Source organism: Primulina eburnea, chromosome 8 (genome assembly GCF_022965805.1).
Source record: "Primulina eburnea isolate SZY01 chromosome 8, ASM2296580v1, whole genome shotgun sequence".
Taxonomy (NCBI): domain Eukaryota; kingdom Viridiplantae; phylum Streptophyta; class Magnoliopsida; order Lamiales; family Gesneriaceae; genus Primulina; species Primulina eburnea.
The window spans coordinates 7094106-7113125 of record NC_133108.1 but is presented as its reverse complement, the minus strand read 5'-3'; the positions used below and the strand labels follow the sequence as shown (position 1 = coordinate 7113125).

The 19020-nt window shown below is 32.9% G+C and overlaps 3 protein-coding genes across 3 annotated transcripts; all 3 read left to right on the top strand.

Moving 5' to 3' along the window:
• Positions 1–4483: 4483 nt before the first annotated feature.
• Positions 4484–6380, top strand: LOC140837756 (transcription factor bHLH162-like). The gene is made up of 3 exons (XM_073203865.1): positions 4484–5058; positions 5157–5462; positions 6004–6380. The coding sequence occupies exons 1-3, from the start codon at positions 4939–4941 to the stop codon at positions 6124–6126; spliced, it is 549 nt and encodes a 182-aa protein (XP_073059966.1). The 5' UTR covers positions 4484–4938; the 3' UTR covers positions 6127–6380.
• A 3579-nt stretch (positions 6381–9959) lies between these two features.
• On the top strand, positions 9960–10996 carry LOC140838774 (VQ motif-containing protein 4-like). Its single transcript, XM_073205312.1, has one exon. It carries the CDS (start codon positions 10136–10138, stop codon positions 10778–10780), a length of 645 nt encoding a protein of 214 aa, XP_073061413.1. The 5' UTR covers positions 9960–10135; the 3' UTR covers positions 10781–10996.
• Positions 10997–15572: 4576 nt separating this feature from the next.
• Positions 15573–16638, top strand: LOC140838773 (uncharacterized). The gene is made up of 2 exons (XM_073205310.1): positions 15573–15773; positions 15854–16638. Exons 1-2 carry the CDS (start codon positions 15660–15662, stop codon positions 16505–16507), a joined length of 768 nt encoding a protein of 255 aa, XP_073061411.1. The 5' UTR covers positions 15573–15659; the 3' UTR covers positions 16508–16638.
• The last annotated feature ends 2382 nt before the right edge of the window (positions 16639–19020 follow it).

Below are 19020 nucleotides of genomic sequence, written 5' to 3'. Positions count from 1 at the left end.
TAGAATAACATATTAAACCAATTAAGAGTACAATTCATTATAGGCAAAAACTTGTGTGAGACGGTCTCACGGGTCGTATTTGTGAGACGGATCTCTTATTTGGGTTATCCATGAAAAATATTACTTTTTAGGCTAAGAGTATTACTTTTTATTGTGAATATCAGTAGGGTGGACACGTCTCACAGATTAAGATCCGTGAGACGATCTCACATGCAATCCACTCATCATTATACATTGACACACCCCCAAGTTATGAAACCATTAAGCAAATTTTGTAAAATTAATGGTATGAAGCTTAAACGGTTTGCATGGGATGTTTCAACACGTTGGAATTCAAAATAAAAATTGTTATTATCGTCTTTTGGATATAAAAATTTATTATTCTTATTTTTTAATCAATATATTCAAGCTCGAGATATTTATTTGTTTGTGAATCAGTATAATTCACTAGTACTAGTGAAAATTTTAAAATGTTTAATGACGCTGGTGACTATTTATCCAGTATTTATTATCCTAATTCTCGTTTAATTGTAACATATTGTTACAACGTGGTATGTATTTAGGGAACATATTTAATATATTGATGATATTTTAATTTAATGTATTTATTTCATTAAAGCAAAATGAGAAAATTATTATTTTTTGAAATTCTTGAAGTATTTTTTGTATTATATTTTATATCCTAGATTTAAATTGGATGGTTTACAAAAAACACTAAAATTATATTATCCTTTTTTAGACCCTACTATGAATCAGTCTCATATTTTATTTAATATTATAACTCATTTATATGATATTTATAATGAAAATAACACTAATACGGTGGACAAATTGTTGCACATAAACTACAATCTACTTTATTAGTAATATTATTTCTAAATTTACTAAAGCACAAATTTTATTAAGTTCATTTTATTAAGAGAACTAACGAAATATCAACGAGGATCCTCAAGTCCCAGGTAGCAACTTGAGAATTATTTTATCACAACTTCTGATTTTAATAATATAGATGATGACACTTTCGACATATTGCGATGGTGGTAACAAAAAACACTAATATATCCAAGTTTGTTTATAATGACAAAAGAAATTACAGAATGCTCCTTTTCAAATGTTGCAGTTGAGCAAGATTTTAGTAGAAGAGGAAATACATTAGATGAGAACATTATAGTTTTTTGAGAAAGATGAAACTGAGGAAACATCGATAATGACGAGAGAAATTGTTAGTGATTGATCAAGATGTAGCTTTGAAAGTAGGAACAAAGCTGAAAAAGTGATGTGGTAAGGCGTGGACAAGCCCCGTGACCGCAGAGAGTAGCGAAAATTATGATGATCGAAGCTTGATATTTTTAATGATAAATTATTGATAATGTCATATTTTAGTAGTCCTAATTGTGGTATTTGATTCATTGAAGATTATTGTTTTTTTTTATTGAGCGTTGGAAATATTTGATAGTTTTTATAAGTGAAACTGTGCGAACTGTTTTAAAATTTATAATTTTTTATTATTTAAATGTTTATTAACAAGACAAAAACTTGTGTAAGATGGTCTCAAGGATCGTATTTTGTGAGGCATATCTCTTATTTGAGTCATCCATGAAAAAATATTACTTTTTATTGTGAATATCAGTATAGTTGACATGTCTCACAGATAAAGATTCGTGAGACCATCTTACAAGAGTCCTACTCTATTAATAAATAATAATTTTTTTTAGAAAAACAAAACAAAAGGTTTGAACTGGACCCATACATAGTAGTTAACTGGACCCGAACCGACTGGACTTTTTGTTTATTTATTTATTTTGAATTTTGAATTTTCATGTATCACGAGATTAGTACCTTCACGCCGCTATTCTTCACCATAACATCTTTTATTTTTGAGATTTAGACTGTGATTAGATTGATGCTTTTGAAATAATAAATTTTAAATCAAATCAATCAACCTAAACGCGATCTATAAAAGCAGTTAAGTCGTATTTTTAATTGTTCTATAATACAATATTTTTCATGAATCAGATCATGTTAGATATATATCTTACAAATTTGATCCGGCTCTGAGATAATCTCACAAAAGTTTTTGTGTTCATGATAATGGTTGTCCAGGAACATCACTTTGGGATCAAAATGGTGCATTATAAGCCTATCGGTCCGGTAAATTGCTACTAGAAAAAAATCCTAATTCGATTAATTGTTACTGATAACCATTTATTATTTTGAATCCCGTGAAATCCAGAAGATTTGGACATATATGTATTTCCAACGACGTCACCTGACTGACGTATATCAATTTCCGTCAGATGGCAACATCTAGGAAGACACGAATGTGTTGCATGCTTTTGAAAAAGCAAAATATATATATATTAATAATCCACATAATGAAAATAAATTAAAGGGGATACTGTTAATAGAACTGATTCTGTTATACTTATATATATATATATGATGATCTCCTAGCTGAGACTAAGTAGATTGTAATTTGTAGCCTTGTGATTATCAGAAAAAAAGATGGTCGGCTGAATTTGTTGAATAAAAACGTGGGTTGACAAAGTTGAATTTTTATACGTGTCTTCACACGGACAAGGCCAGCCTCTATAAATAGAGCACTCGATGTCCAGTTTATTCTTTATTTTCATATTTATTATCTCAAATTACCACACGTGAGACCAACAGAGGTGTGGTACGAGTCGACTTGCGTAATAAAATCTCAATCAAAATAGTCAATCAAGCTCAACTTTCTTCTCTTATCTATCGCGATAAGTGGTCTCAATCTTCAAATAAATAGCTCTCACATACAGAATAGGTCTTTAAACTTGTCCAGAAGGGATGGATATTCACTTTGTAAGCTCCTCTTTCTTCTATTTTACTTCTATTTTTTGGGTTGTATTGATCTTATAAAGAATATTCTCTCCACAGTAACTCAAGCACTCAACAGTTCTCTTGGCCTAGAAATACTTTAACACTTCACAACATTTGGGTTTTTTTTTTTTTTTTTTTTTTGTGAATATATGTTAGGACTTTCATTTGGATATCATAAAAAACAAAAATATTAATTAACATGTGCGGAGCCACCCTTGGGCTAGGGTGGGCTCTAGCCCCACCTAAATTTTATAAAAAAAATTTAGTTTTTTTTATATTTTTTTATTTCTATCTTATTTTTGTGTTTTTTTCTTTATTTTATTGATACAAATTTGAAAAAAAAAATTAACCATGAGTACTTTTTAAAAATGATTTTCCGCAAATATCTATAATGAAATTTGACTTTTGCTCGTATTTTGCTCAAAATATTGAAGAATTTGATGTCAGTTGATTTTTAAAATTGGCTTTAAGTTTCAAATATAATTTTAGACTATATTTACAATAACACACAAATATATTAAATTTAGCTAATATGATAATAGAATTATACAGTTGCTATATATTTTATTATATCTTTATTTAATTTTTATTAATATTAAAAGTTTTATAGAATTTTAATTTTTTAATATGAACTAGTATATGTTTATAATAATTGATTTTGAGAAAAATAAAGTAATGATTTTGAGAAATTGTGTATATTTTCCATGTGAATCATAGTATATTATATTATATGATTTATCAATGATTTAAATTTTGTGTATAATGACTTAAATGATGTAACAAACTTTTTGTTTTCTATGAATGTCCATATTATTCTTTGATGTTTGTCAATGTCATTATTTTTTTTTACAATTGGTTTCAAAAAATGATGTGAAATTACTTTGACTTTTGATCACAATAATTCTTAAGAGTAAAAAATTTGAAAAATCCTTTTTGGAGTTAAGATAAGGCAATACATTAATTCAATCTATGAGTGAACAAAATAACGATTTCAACCCAAATAACTCATCGAGCTGAATTAATAATTAATAAGTTTTATTCTAAAAGAATCGAAGAGGACAACTTCAGTAGTGTTTTAGCTTCATGTTTTGAAGATATTAAATATTAAATACCATTGTTCTATGTTTTCATGAAATCAATGTTTACATATTTTTTATTTTAAATTTTTTAGTTAATTATTTATTTTATTAAATAGAGTATGAGACGGAGCCAACCCAAGGTAATTTTGAATCCTGGCTCCGCCCCCATGTATATCAAAATGTATCGTGTAAAAAATAAATAATAACAATAATAATAAATTGTGCATTAATTTGCATGACTAGTAAGTAGATCATGATTGATGACTTTGACATTACAATTAAGTTTATTTATTTTTTTGTAATTTTAGTTAAATTATTGACGTGACATCAGACATATCAACAATTTTAGATGACTTGTCACCATTTTTAGATGACACCTCAGTATTCTCTGGTACTACGTCAGCATTTGATGAAATAAGACCAAAACAATCAAAATTAAATAGCTAAATCAAACTTTGAAAATTTAGTCGACGAAGAAAATAGAAAAAAGTAAGTTTATTTCACTTTCAACCATAATCCAATACATCAAGGGGAAATTCTACCCCCACCGGGTGAAAACCGTTGATATGCATGAGCCCAGAATGTGCAGTGCAGACTGCAGCAGAGCTCTCTCTTCCCTACATCGGGATACCGTCAATGGCAAGAAAATATAAAATATGGTACAGTTATTTCAGAATTTCCTTTTCCTTTGTGAAATCAGATAATCGTGGTTAAATGGTCCCCGCCCGCTGATAAAACAACGGCGGACCCCTTCACAATTCCTCTCACAAAAATACTTTATTTTCTCATGTAATAATACACATTGCCTTTCCTACATCATATTCACTTTCTTGAAAGCTTCAAGAATACCGCTTTACTTTAAAACCAATAATATCATAATAGTACACAGTAATGCTTTTGTGTTCACTTTTATCTGCAGACTCCCGATTTGAAAATATATATATAAACATTATTAGGGTGGGATCAAAACCCTAGCCAATGCATAGATATATATTTATTGATCATGGATCAAAACCCTAGTTCGTCTAAACCTGACAGGAAAACTGTGGAGAAAAACCGGAGATATCAGATGAAATCCCTGTACTCCAAGCTCAGCTCCATCGTGCCACCGCAATCCCAGACAGTTCATAATTAATTCATTTATCTTTTCTCCATCTGATTGAATTAATGCTTTAATTTGCATCATGCGACCTCGTTTGTTCATATCATGAAATTTCACAGGGAGCGGTTTCGCTGCTGGATCAACTGGAAGTAGCTACCAATTACATCAAGAAGCTGGAATTGAACTTGGAGAAAATTAAGCAGAAGAAAAAATTGTTAATGGGATCCAGCAACGGAGGCTTTAAACCACTAGAAATCGACGTTAACTTAATGGGTTCTGTTCTTGAGGTGATTCTGATGACTGGATTCAACTGTCAGTTTCTGTTTCGGGAAACTATCAGAATGCTACAAGAGGAAAATGCCGAGATTGCCAACGCAAGTTTCTCGGTACAAGAAAATGCGATATTCCATACAATACATTGCCAGGTACACGTGGACTAACATCGTCTTGATCTTTCTTAGATCAGAGCTTCCAGGAACTCCAAAGTGGAGATATAGCTTATATATTTAGCGATTTTTTCCTTTTCAATGCACACATATACTTTTTATCTAGAGAGGAAAAATATTATCATTCTAGGAAAACTAAGGGTCGAGACTCGAGAGTGATGCTCCTGTCTAAATCCAATGGCGAAGTTGGAGAGTGGGAGTGGTCCTGATCTTTAAATCTTTTATTTTTTTACATAAAAATAGAATAACCCTTTTGTTCCTTAATCTTATTATTGTTTTTAAGTTTCTGATTTCATATCCCAATAAGAATTCTTGGTTCCTCTACTCTCTTATCGTAAGAACAGGGCAGGTAATTCATTTAGATGGACTAAACGATCGAGATCCTCTACTTAATCCACCCATAGTTGCTAGCACCTATCTGTCCACCACTTACCATTTCCACATTGATTGTGTTTCTTGGATCAGTTTCGGTTAATATTAATGTACTTGTTTGGTCCCTTCTAATTTAATTTGTTCACAGATTGAAGGATCTACGCCGGAATATGGAGCTACAAGGATAGCTGAGAGGCTAAGGAAGTTTGTGGCTCATGTTGATCCTCAACAATGCACCAAACCATGCATCTTAGAACACGATTGGTCATGAACCTAGAAGGCGCATGTAGGAATATTGAAAAATCATTTCGGATATTTGATCATGTAATAGTTTTTAGAATGCAATCAAGTCTTTGGGAAGAAATGCATAGCGAGCCGCTGACCATTCGGCTTAAGCTCTTGGGTCCTCCTAACGTGTTGTATCGAATTTGATCATGTGATCACTTGCTCTTTCTTCTTGGTCAGTTAAAGGATCAATCAAACTAGTTCGCAGTTGATTTTCTATCCGATTAATGTTATTTGCACTCCACTTTATGTTCGCTGCATTCTATTTAATATATAAAAAATTTATTTACAACAGCTAGCGCAAACAAAAAAAATAAGTAAAAATAAAAATAATTTTTCCCAGATGGATGAAATATGTTTTAACTAATTTTTATTAATATATAGATATACATACAATTTATATTTTATCATAATTCAAGCATAATCAGTTAGAAATTTCATTCCATGGATCATTGATTGAATTATCAATCAATAACCACGTATTCATTCTGGGAGCGAAGTAAATACATATAAATCTTAAGAATTTATGATATCGCACATGAGTCATTTGTAAACGACTCGTTTCGGGAGCAATGGCATGCGTATGATTTATGTGCTTGCCAAGAATTTATGGTATCACCCATTAAGATCTATCTGTCGAGGTGTCTTGGAGTTTCGTCTTGTTTCAACTACTTCTGGATCAAACTTTGCTCAAAAAATAATGTGAAAATACAAGATGTTTGTATATTTATAGAAGATTCCATTCCGAGTTATCTTCAGTAAACATGATCAGATCCATATCGATCGGTTAGTCCAACCCATCACCCTGGCTTAAACCAAGCTCCATCGCCTTGTCTGACGGCCATCGCAACCACGAGTGTCCTGTTCGTCGATTGAGTACGTAGTATCTTAATGCAAAATCCATGAGTCCAAAATTGATTTGGACATATGGAGTTTATAAACAGGACCATTAGATATAGAGTAAAAGTACTACTTTTATGTTAACATCTCGCAAGTCATAACCATGTTTACCTACTCACGATGGATTGAGTTGTTCGCCTCCTATTGAAATTACGCCAACTGCAATTTTAGTTCTACCTACGATCCAATGTTGTCTGCCTATTAGACGCATCAGATACTGTTGAGGACATGCATGTCCTGCTATTTAATGAGGTCATTATGAACTTCAATGGATATTTTGGTATGGCCGAATTTTGAGGATTGTTGATCCAGGCCCTTGACAGTTGCTTTGATGTTTGTCCCCACATGGTTTGGATGGACAAGATTCACACACATATGTGATTTTAAAAAAATTAGTGGACTCCATGTATGTGTGGCTAAATTTAGGCTTTTGATTCTATCATGGGTAGTACCTCTATATGTAAGATGAAATCAGCCGCCATAGACTTGGGAAGGCCCCTTTTGTAGGAATTAATTTGGCTTGAGAGTTTAATTACTCCATAATATTTTTGCAACTTGGAGCGGGTTGCGACCCAATGATCATATATAATATTGGAATAATTCTACTGATCTTTTTTCGTAAGACGAGCCAACTCTAACTATGTTTACAATAAAAAATAATATTTTTGACATAAAAATTAATTTTCTTAATAGATGCCTTAAATAAAAGAATCATCACACGAAATTGTCCAGTGAGACCGTCTCATGGTAGTTTTTGTGATAATATTGATATGCTTTAAAGACCTAAGATGCAAATACAAGATTTAGGTCTCAATTTCAGGTCCCATGGATTATTTTTTTTGTACATAACATGTCACATCGGTTTTTTCTAGTATAACATATATAGGCTAATGTTTAATCAGTGATGAATCGATTAACTTAATGTCTGCACTATTAACTTGATGGTCAAACCAGAGTGTATCCTAGGTTCAGTCTGGATTCAATTCTATAAGGCCCAGTTTGGTAGGTGGGATTATGAGTGGATTGTTAGATAGTCTTTTGTTTGGTTCAATTAATAAATTTGAGATTGACTAATTGTTGGACAATTTTTACTGTTGGACTTGGCAAATGTATCCATGCTTTCAGGCTGGGTTAGTTTTATCCGAGTGGACTGAAATTAGCGACGGTTCTGAAAATAGATCGGCGACGGTTTCTGAAAAAAGATCGGCGACGGTTTCTAAGCGGCGACGGTTTCTCAAGATCGGCGACGGTTTCGTGCACTAATAAACCGTCGCTAAATGTCAAATTAGAGACGGTTTCACAAGATCGGCGACGGTTTCTCAAAAACCGTCGCTATTAGCGACGGGTTTTAAGAAGCCGTCGCTAATATTCCGGGGGCAAAGGGGAAGGGCAATTTCGTATCTTCATCAAAAAATTCAAAATTATCCTTCACTTAAAAATCGTACCAAACTTAATATTATTTTACACCATATATTACAATCTTACCACAATCATTTTCTTTATCATTTACGTACTAATCATTAGTTTATCCTATCCTTCAACCAAACGGACCCTAATTGGCTTCTCCTGTTGGATTAAAGTTCATTTTAAATAAATTTTATAAAAGAGTTTATGATTTCTAAAAAATAATTATTTACAAAATCAGTTGATATGTTTCTTAACCTCAGATTTTGTGTTATAATCTGCTTAATGTAATCAAAATCTCAAAGCTAGCTACTTCCCATGGCGACTTTTTGTTTCTTTAAAACTAATTATGGTATTTTAATAAATAAATGAAAAAATATTTGGACACTCATAACCCCAAAATTTATTAAGAGAGAGATGTGCCTTATTTAATTAGGAGTATTTTTTCCGATCAATATTTAAACTGAAAGTAAAAATTTTAACATAAAATGTAATTTTTTTTCCCATGACTCGAGTCAGGATAGATATATGTCTCAAAAAATTGACATATGAGACGTTGTCACATTATTTTTTGTGTATTTTTTTTATATGTTATTAAATAGAATCACTTATTTACCAAATACTCTGGCTTTAAAATTTTCAAATTTTCCCATGTTATTTTCAAACTCTAGAATATATATAATGTGGTCCCATTTGTCCAGACTCCTCCGATCACTTTCGGGCTTGGAAAAATAACACAACCAACGACACATATTTGGCTACTCTATTTTTAAGATATGTTTTCCCATTTACATGTTTTGTTTGTACTAGCAGAAGTGGACTAGGGTTGATTCAACCATTATTAAACTGTAACTTGAAACCCATTTATCAACGGAATTGTATCTTCTTTTTTTTGCCTCATTTTTTCAAAAATAGAAAGTTTATTTGCTTAAATGACCAAGATCATAATCTTCATCTTAGATTTTAATAAATATTAGCAATAATATATGTAAAATGAGCGACGTAAAACTCGACTCGAGCATAGAAACTTGACTTATTTTTTTTATTTTATATACTCGTTTAATGTTTTTATATTATGGCATGAGTTAAACATTTGAGTAGGTCTTTTGTGAGACGGTCTCATGAATCTTTATCTGTGATACGGGTCAAATCTATCGATATTCACAATAAAAAGTAATATTCTTAGCATAAAAAGTAATTTTTTTTCATGGATGACCCAAATAAGATATATATCTTATTAAATATAATCCGTGATACTATCTCACACAAATTTTCGCTTAAATGTTTAAACTTGACATAAAAGGAAGGGTTTTTTCCTTGCCGATAGTTACACTTAGCTAAGTCTAATTAAATTGGCAATTTTCCAAGTCAATGGCAAATATTCAAAGTTGTTTTGACAATTTCTTTCTTCCCTCTCTCGACCCCACCATCTCCTGGTCTGAAATTCCAATCACAGCCAATTCTCTGGCTCCAGTTGGACTTTTCTCCAGCCCCAGTCTCCGTCAACGCACGTGTTCATCAAACCTCCGACTTTCAAACCATCTTGTCCTGGTAACTTGTATATCACGCGCCAGAGATCGCTTCGACACTTTCTCTCTAAACCAAAGAGATATTCGTGAACTCCCTAAATACTCTTCACTTCATCTTCTCCAAAAGCAAACCCCACCTTTTTGCTCCAGGCAGACCCATCGATGGAAATTTCGATGAAAATCCAAGAAACCCAAAACCCATCTCTAATTAATTCTCATGGATCCAACAGCCCTACCAGAAATGGATTCCACACCAGATCCGAACCCAACAATCCGTACCCGACCACCTTCGTCCAAGCCGACACCTCCTCCTTCAAACAAGTGGTTCAAATGCTGACTGGGTCGGCCGAGACGACCCGAATGGCTTCCAGACCGGACCCCGTGAGAAGCTCGATCCCACCAATCAAAACAGGGACAAGGAAAGATAAGCTCTTCGAGCGCAGAAACAGCCTCAAGAACCTGAAGATCAGCCCGTTGGGCCCGGGTCTGGTCAATGGTAGACCCGGATTCTTATCCGGATACTCGGGTTCTCCTCGGAACGGAACTCCTGAAATCCTCTCACCCAGTATCCTCGATTTCCCGTCTCTGGTCCTCAGCCCGATCACCCCTCTGATACCCGACCCGTTTAACAGGGGAACTGGTACCAACAGTTGTGATAGTAGCTTAAATATGGAAGCAGAGGATAAAGCCATCAAGGAAAAGGGATTTTATATGCACCCTTCGCCGGTGAATACTCCGAGGGACTCGGAGCCCCGACTTCTACCATTGTTTCCCGTAACCTCACATCCTAACGGAGTTGATTCTTGAGTGAGTTTCATTTTCATTTTTCAATTTTTAATTTATGATTTTGGATGGATGACTGAGTCAACTCGTGTGACATTTCACCAATGTTTTTGTAACATGAAATTTGGAAGGAAAAAAAATATCATCTTCTTTGCTTCTACTTCGTCCTTGTTTTTCTCAAATTCCTTTGGTTCTAATTTGTATATCACGTTTCTATAAAAATATATAATTTTGTTTTAAGATAGTATTATGAATTATTATTATTCTTAATAATATTATAATAATTTGATCGACATGAGGAAACAGAGTGGAAAGAGGGATTGGCCAATGGGGTTGGCTGTGAGTGGAAGAAAGGGAGCAAGGAATCTTGACTTTGATGTTTGTGTGTTATCCGATAGATTATGCCAGTTGATGGACTGAGTCGGACACTACATTATACTCTTCATCTTGCTTTGACATGAACGTGAATATATTTATGATCTTGTTTTACATCACCTTTGTCAAATCTTTAAGAAGACGAACCTAGGAAAACACGTAAGAAGAAGGATGTGTGTGTTCGAGATTTGAAAATATCAAGATTTGATAAATCATTTTTATAATGAAGGGTTTTAGCAATTTCGAGATTTAATAACGTTAGGGAATGTAATTGATCTTACTTAAGTTGCATTTCCATTGATGAATTCAAAATATCTTTTTGTAATGATACATATTAATTATGAAGGATTTCAATAAATAAAAAATTGCAGTGAATTTTAACAAGTTAGTGAATGACATTAAATGAAGTAAACTGTTGAAATGTCTCCTAGGATACTTTGTTGGCATTGTTATTAGACAACGGCTACTTGCATTTTAATAGAGTGGGAGCCGTGATTACAAAAATTGCAACCTAAATTTACTTGTCCTACGAATTGCCATTATAAATCCAAACGAAGATCAAAAGTTGAAGTTTAATTATCGCCAAAGAAATAACTTAGATTGATATTTAAACCTTTCTTGAATATCGGTGCTTAAATGGTCAATTTTCGTTCAAAATTGTAAATATTGTAACTTGTACCTAACTCAACCCCAAAAGCTAGCTCAAAGGGAGGATTTTCCAAAATCATATATACAACTCCCAAATTATTTATCCAACAGATGTGGGACAATTAAAACACCCCTCTCACGCCCAAGAATGAACATCTGGAGCGTGGAGTTTACAAATAACCCAGTTATAGGCAGAACATGTGACTTAATTATAGGCAGTCCAACACATAATGGTAGAACCTGAGCTCTGATACCATGTAAAGATTGGAACTTGGACCTAATTCAACCCCAAAAGCTAACTCAAGTGGGGAGGATTGTCCAAGCCCATATATGCAACTTCCAAGTTATTTATCCAACCGATGTGAGACAATTAACAGGTTCAATTGTATTTAGAAAGTGTTTGGTCTTTATTTAACGATCTCACGGGTCGTATTTGTGAGATGGATCTCTTATTTAGGTTATCCATGAAAAATTATTACTTTTTATATTAAGAGTATTACTTTTTATTGTGAAAGGGTAGGGTTGACTCGTATCACAGATTAATATCCGTGAGACGGTCTCACATAAGACATACTCTTATTTATTTGCATGCTTTTTCACGAACACCACTCAAATTTCTTTTTGACTGGAAGAAATAAAGTGGAAAGGAAACCTAATTAATGAGGAAGAGAAGTGGTGCACGTGATGATGAAATTAAGAAAGTATTTCATTGATGATAAATAAAATTTTATTGTAAGAAATGGTTCAATTTTGAGTCGGGAAAGCAAAGTGTTGCAATTTGAATTAAAGTATTTTTTTTGTTTGTTTATTTTCTAATTAATTTTTTTTTTTGTAGTGTCTAAGATGTGTTTAGAATTTTTAAATTTAGTTTATTGAATTTGAATATAGTATAATGATAGTTTATTTTTAGATAGTTGTAAAAAAACTTAAATAAAAAGATTAGTTACATTGAAGATGTAAAATAAAAATTATATACATGCAATAACTTGGTGCCATAATGGAGGGAATGTTAGAATTTTTAAAGCAAATATGGACAGTTTTAGGTGATTTTTCTTCGGTAGAACTTTTATTTTTGGGCAAAAACTTGTGTGAGACGGTCTCACGAGTCATATTGTGTGAGACAGATTTCTTATTTGAGTCATCCATGAAAAGTTTTACTTTTTATGCTAAGAGTATTACTTTTTATTGTGAATATCGGTAGGATTGACCCGTCTCACAGATAAAGATTCGTGAGACCGTCTCACAAGAAACCTACTCTTTATTTTGTGGGATAAATGGAAGTTAACTTCCGCTCGTATTTTAAAATGATTTTAATAGTGATAAATAATAATAAAAAAAAGATAATCATATAAAATCACGTAAAAATTAAAAATAGAAAAAAAGTTCTTATGCTCCTCTTACTTGATAATAGTAATAATAGTTGATAATACACTAAATCGTTCAAATAAAATGTTAAATAAATAAATTCACAAAAATACCGCGAAACCATTTTTAAAAAAATTAAATTGAAATAAGAAATACAAAATAATAATGATAAAATCTGGGCCTTAAAAAACAGTTCAATTTCGATGATAAAAGCCCGTTGGTTGCAGCCCATTGTACAGTAAAGATTACATTTAGATAAAAATGGGCCTTGACCCACTTAGGTATTGCTTTGCATGAAATTGTTCACCTGAATAATTGATTTTTATAGTTGGATGTCTCTCGTCTAAGCATATTCAGGCGTTTGATTAGAGTTCTGTCATATTTGAAATAGCATTTGTCTTATTTTTTAAGATATTCAATTGGTCATTTGAATTTTTAAGAAAATATACTGGACTCACCCGACGATTAATTGAACATATTTTTATTAAATATAGAAAGAATGTTATTCCATGTATAGAATAAACTCATCCGACTAGAGTAAGATAAATCTTAAAAGCAATCAATTAATATGTAACAAAAAATTATCTCGAGTTCGGTTCCGTTGGCCAAAAATTTTCTTAACTTCGCGATACGGGTCCGAGACGGGTCTGTACAAACGAACAATAGTTAGGACATAAGAGATGTTTCCAACATAGCCCATCGGAGTTTTAAGTCAGTGCTCGGATTGTAGCACCTTTACCCGACACACCTACATTAAACATTTTCTAGCGTGTAATAACAAACTTAATTAAAGATAACCAGGGTAATAGAAATATGAAATCATCATAAATAATATGGTAAGTAAAATACAACACTTAAGCATACGAACTCGGCGTCTCATTCGAACTTGAAGTTGAATAAATTTTTTTATTTGCTGATCAAGTAATGACATCTTAATCATGATTAACTAATATTTTTATTCAAAATAGAACTTGGGTTACTATGCATACGAAACTTAAGAATGCAAGAAAATTAATGCTGAGTGATAGCAATATGTAAATGAGTCAAGTTGTGGAGTGGATATATATTTATAGAGATGAGGATTATTATCGTGCTTGAGCGAGAATATTTTCATGTTGGGGCGCCTAGGCTGATGTCCAAGCTATAAGAAATTATCCTTTTTTCAGCTCTTGTGATATATATCTCGAGATTTTAGATTATTTCCTGCTGATTATAGGATATTAGTACGCGTATTTTCGTGATTCTATAAATCTTGGGGGTTTATTTTCGAGTATAGTCAGATCTACCTCTAATCCACTCGGGTATGGCCAAAGGGAATTAGACACCGAACAGTACTTGTTACAGCTATATGTGCCTTATTCCGAGCATGGACTGCTTAATTCTCTAGCCATTACGCCGGTCTTAGCATGGTCTCCTATGAAGGAGCGGTATGACGGGCTCGGTCCTTGAAGCTATGTGACTTGCGGGAAAAATGGGTCGGATCCTAACTTATCAACGGGCTTGGCTCTAAGTGACTTGAATCGCCCGACCTGGATCGGATTGGATTCTTGGGATACCATATTAATTGGATATTCCTCAAACCAACAAAATTTATATAGGGCATGAAATTATTGGATAAAATAAAATTTATATATATACAACACACATTTTAGTTCATATTTTTAAGTTTTACAACTAGATCCAAAAATATAGAGTATATCTTTTGTGAGGCGGTATCACGAATTTTTATCTGTGAGACGGTTCTATCTTACTAATATTTATAATAAAAATTAATATTTTTTTATAGATGACCAAAATAAAAGATCTATCTCGCAAAATACGATTCGTGAGACCGTTTCAAACAAGTTTTTGCAAAAAACACATATTATTAAATAACATATTTACTAGGAAAAAATGAAATTATAAATAATATATTATTTAAATAATTTTAAAAACAATTATAAGTTTTCAATTAGATCTTTAAAATTTTAAAAATAACAGGATATTTTAAGTAAAATAAAATATAAAAATTGGAAGAATAGAAATGAGTAAACCTAATCAATATGACAGAAATGTCTATTTTCCCATTTGAACATAGGAATAATTATTTTCATTATAATGAAGATTCTCTCCTTCCAAAATTATATCAAAGAAATTTCATTCTAACTTCATTTAATCCTCCCATGAGAATAGATATACTTTCTTAACAAATATGATATTAGCATATTACTCAATCATGTATTTAAAAATTAATATTTAATAACGAAATCCAATAAATAAATAAATAAATATTAAATATACTTTCGAGAGAGCGTCCCATTTTCATCGGAAGCTTACTTTCCCCAGCATCAGATTACAGGTGGCGTGCTGCTACAACAGGTGTACGATTTCCGCACCGCCACCTTTCTCTCCTTCCTTTTAATTTAATTAATGTCGCCAAAATAAAATGGGGAACAATCTTCTCTGATTTACAGAACTCTATTTCATTTCATCTTTGATTAATCGATATATCACAACACGAAACGCTCTGGCAGCCATGTTTACAGCCAAGAATACGCTCCTGAACCTTTCCAAGGCTCTGTCTCACAACAATCCTTCGTTCCCTCTTCGTTCTAAAGCCTCTACAGTTTGCTTCACTTCTAATTCACGGGTAAACTTGATGCAGTATTACTTGATTTCAAATGATATTTTTTTTTCCTGATTAAACTCATTAATAATTGGTTATTTCAGGCACGACATGCTACCAACGATGGCGGCAGGAGAGAGTACAGTCCGTACAATGCTGACGAGGCTGTGCAAGAACCAGGAAATGGGGCTGATTCTCACAAAGCCGCTAGGGATGCCACGAACGAAACGGTGGACAAAACAAAGGAAAAAACAGGCGAAATGAAGGAAAACGTGAAGGAGCACGCTGAGATTATGGCGAACAAGACTATGGAATCTAAAGACAGAGCGGCGGGAACTGCGGAGGACATGAAAGAGAAGGCCAAAGAGAAAACCGAGGACATGAAAGAAAAGGGCAAGGAAGAACTAGGCTCCATTGGTGACAAGGCCCATGAGATGCGTGAAAAGACTATGGACGCCGCAGGCAGTGCAGCCGACAAAACCAAAGATTACGCTCACGAAGCGAAGGAAACGACAAAGGATACTGCCGGGACCGCGGGCGAGAAGTCTAAAGGTGCGGCGGAGTCGATTATGGATACAGCGCAGAGTTTAGGAGAGAAGGCGAAGCAAACTGCGCAGGGAGCTTGGGGAGTGGCCAAAGATCAAACTCAAAAGATCAAGGAGACTGTGGCGGGGAAATCGGGTGGAGTTGACGTGGATGACTTCGTCGAAGAACATGTGAAGAAGCCGGCGAGCGAGACTAAGGAGAAGGTTAGATGAAGATGCGGTGGATTCGACGAGGCGCCATTAAGCTTTGAATGATATGTTGGTCTCTATATGGCGTTGGAATAAATTCTTTCATTTCCCTAATACTAATTCTTGGGTTTAAGAATAAAAATTATTTTGCTCTCTCCTTTTTTGATTCACACACAAAAAAAAAATATATGTAGCTTCAAAAGAAAAGTCATCTTATATATTTTTTTTAATAGACACAAAATATTATAAATATAATATTAATATATAATATTTTAATTTTAAATATGATAAAAAAAAATATATCAAACTTTGAATATAAAATAAATTATGATCAATGAATGCAAGCTAAGTATTTTTTCTGACAGCGAGGATATAAGGGTAATTTTAAAGTTAGAAAAACAGATCCGATGCATAAACATTTAGAATTTTGTGGACAGGTAGCATTCCAGATTATTCAGAAAGTTGTGGAAATCACAAGTCAACAAACCCACGCGGAAACCCGATATTTCTTCAATAAATTAATTGGATAATGCAAAAGCCAGGTAATGGGAATTAATGATATATTTATTGTGAAAAAGTATAAAAAAATATGATAAAAATAAAAATATCATACTCTCAAAATTTATTAATTATACATTTTATAATTTTTTTTTACTCAATTGTGAATTTCTTCACAAATGATAAAGCTATTTATAGAATTTTTTTTATAAATAATCAAAAAATAAATTTATCATTACTTACATCATCACACACTAAATTTTCAATATTTACAACTCTTATTTTCAATATTCAAATATTCAATACATACATTTTAAATATTATTTTTCAACACTTCCCCTTAGTGATGATGTTCATAATGATTGTCTTTATTACGTGTTTTTATACTGTCTCGTTAAAAACTTTACTAGGAAAAACCCATTGGGATAAAAACCATAATAAGGGAAAAAGAGGGCAGTCACGTAAACTCCCCATCATGTTGACATGAGCAATTCTTTACAAATTTCGTAGATTGCGCATCCCAATATTATATATGTGCTTTCTGAATATTGCTGTAGGAAGTGTGTTTGTGAAGAGATCTGATGAGTTTTCATTTGATTGAATGTGACGAACATCAATATATTTATTCTTCTCAAGCTCCTTGGTGAATGCGAAGAACTTAGGAGGAATATGTTAAGTTCTGTCACTTTTTATGTATCCTTTTTTTTTTCATTTGAGCAACACATGCAGCATTATCTTCATATAGTATCACAGGCTTCCCGTCGAATGATAATCCGCATGATATGGATATGTTGGGTCATTGATTTTAACCAGACACATTCACGGCTTGCTTCATATAGTGCAATAATCTCAGCATGATTTGATCAAGTCGTTACGAGCGTTTGTTTCTGTGAACGCCAAGAAATTGCAGTGCCTCCACGAGTAAATACATATCCAGTTTGGGAACGTGCTTTGTGTGAATCAGATAAGTATCCAGCATTGGCATAACCAATTATACTTGGATTAGCATCTTTTGAATATAAAAGTCCCAAGTCTGTCGTTCCTCGTAGATAACGGAATATATGTTTAATTCCGTTCCAGTGTCTCTTTATTAGATATGTGCTAAATCTTTCCAATAAATTTACGGCAAAAGATATATCAGGCCTTGTACAACTTGTAAGATACATAAGGGCATCAATAACACTTAGATATGATACTTCTGGACCAAGAATATCTTCATCATCTTCACATGGGTGGAATGAATCATTTTTTATATTTAATGATCTAACAACCATTGGAGTACTTAAAGGATTTGATTTATCCATATTAAAACGTTTAAGTATCGTTTCTGTATAATTTGTCTGGCGAACAAATATTCCACATTATTTTTGTTCAATTTGTAAACCCAGACAATACTTTGTTTTTCCAAGATCTTTCATTTCAAATTCTTCCTTCAAGTTTGAGACAACTTCTTGAATTTCCTTATTTGTTCCAATAATGTTTAAATCATCAACATGTACAACAATAATTACGCAGTCGGATGTTGTTTTCTTAATGAAAACACAAGGGCATATTGAATTATTTACATATCCCTTTTTCATCAAGTGATCACTTAGTCGATCATCCCACATTCGATCGGATTGCTTTAACCCATATAATGATCTTTGTAATTTCACAGAATAACATTCTCTGGGTTCTGAACTTTGTGCTTCAGACATCTTAAATCCTTCAGATACCGCCAACACTACAAGAAAAATGCTATACGACAACGGATTTTATCCGTTGTCGTAGTCATTTTAAAACTGTTGTTGAAGCCAGTGTTGTTAAATGTTTGCTCAAAGACTTAAAAACTGTTGTCCTACAATTTGCGACGGTTTTCAAATCCGTCGCAAAATGAAAACCGTCGCAAAACAAAAACCGTGAATTTTGCGACGGTTTTTAAACCCGTCGCCAATGATATTTGCGACAGATAAAAAACCGTCGCAAATTATAGTGACGACGGAAACCTATATAAACCGTCACTAAATGTAGGAACAGAATTCACGTGGAATAACCGTCGC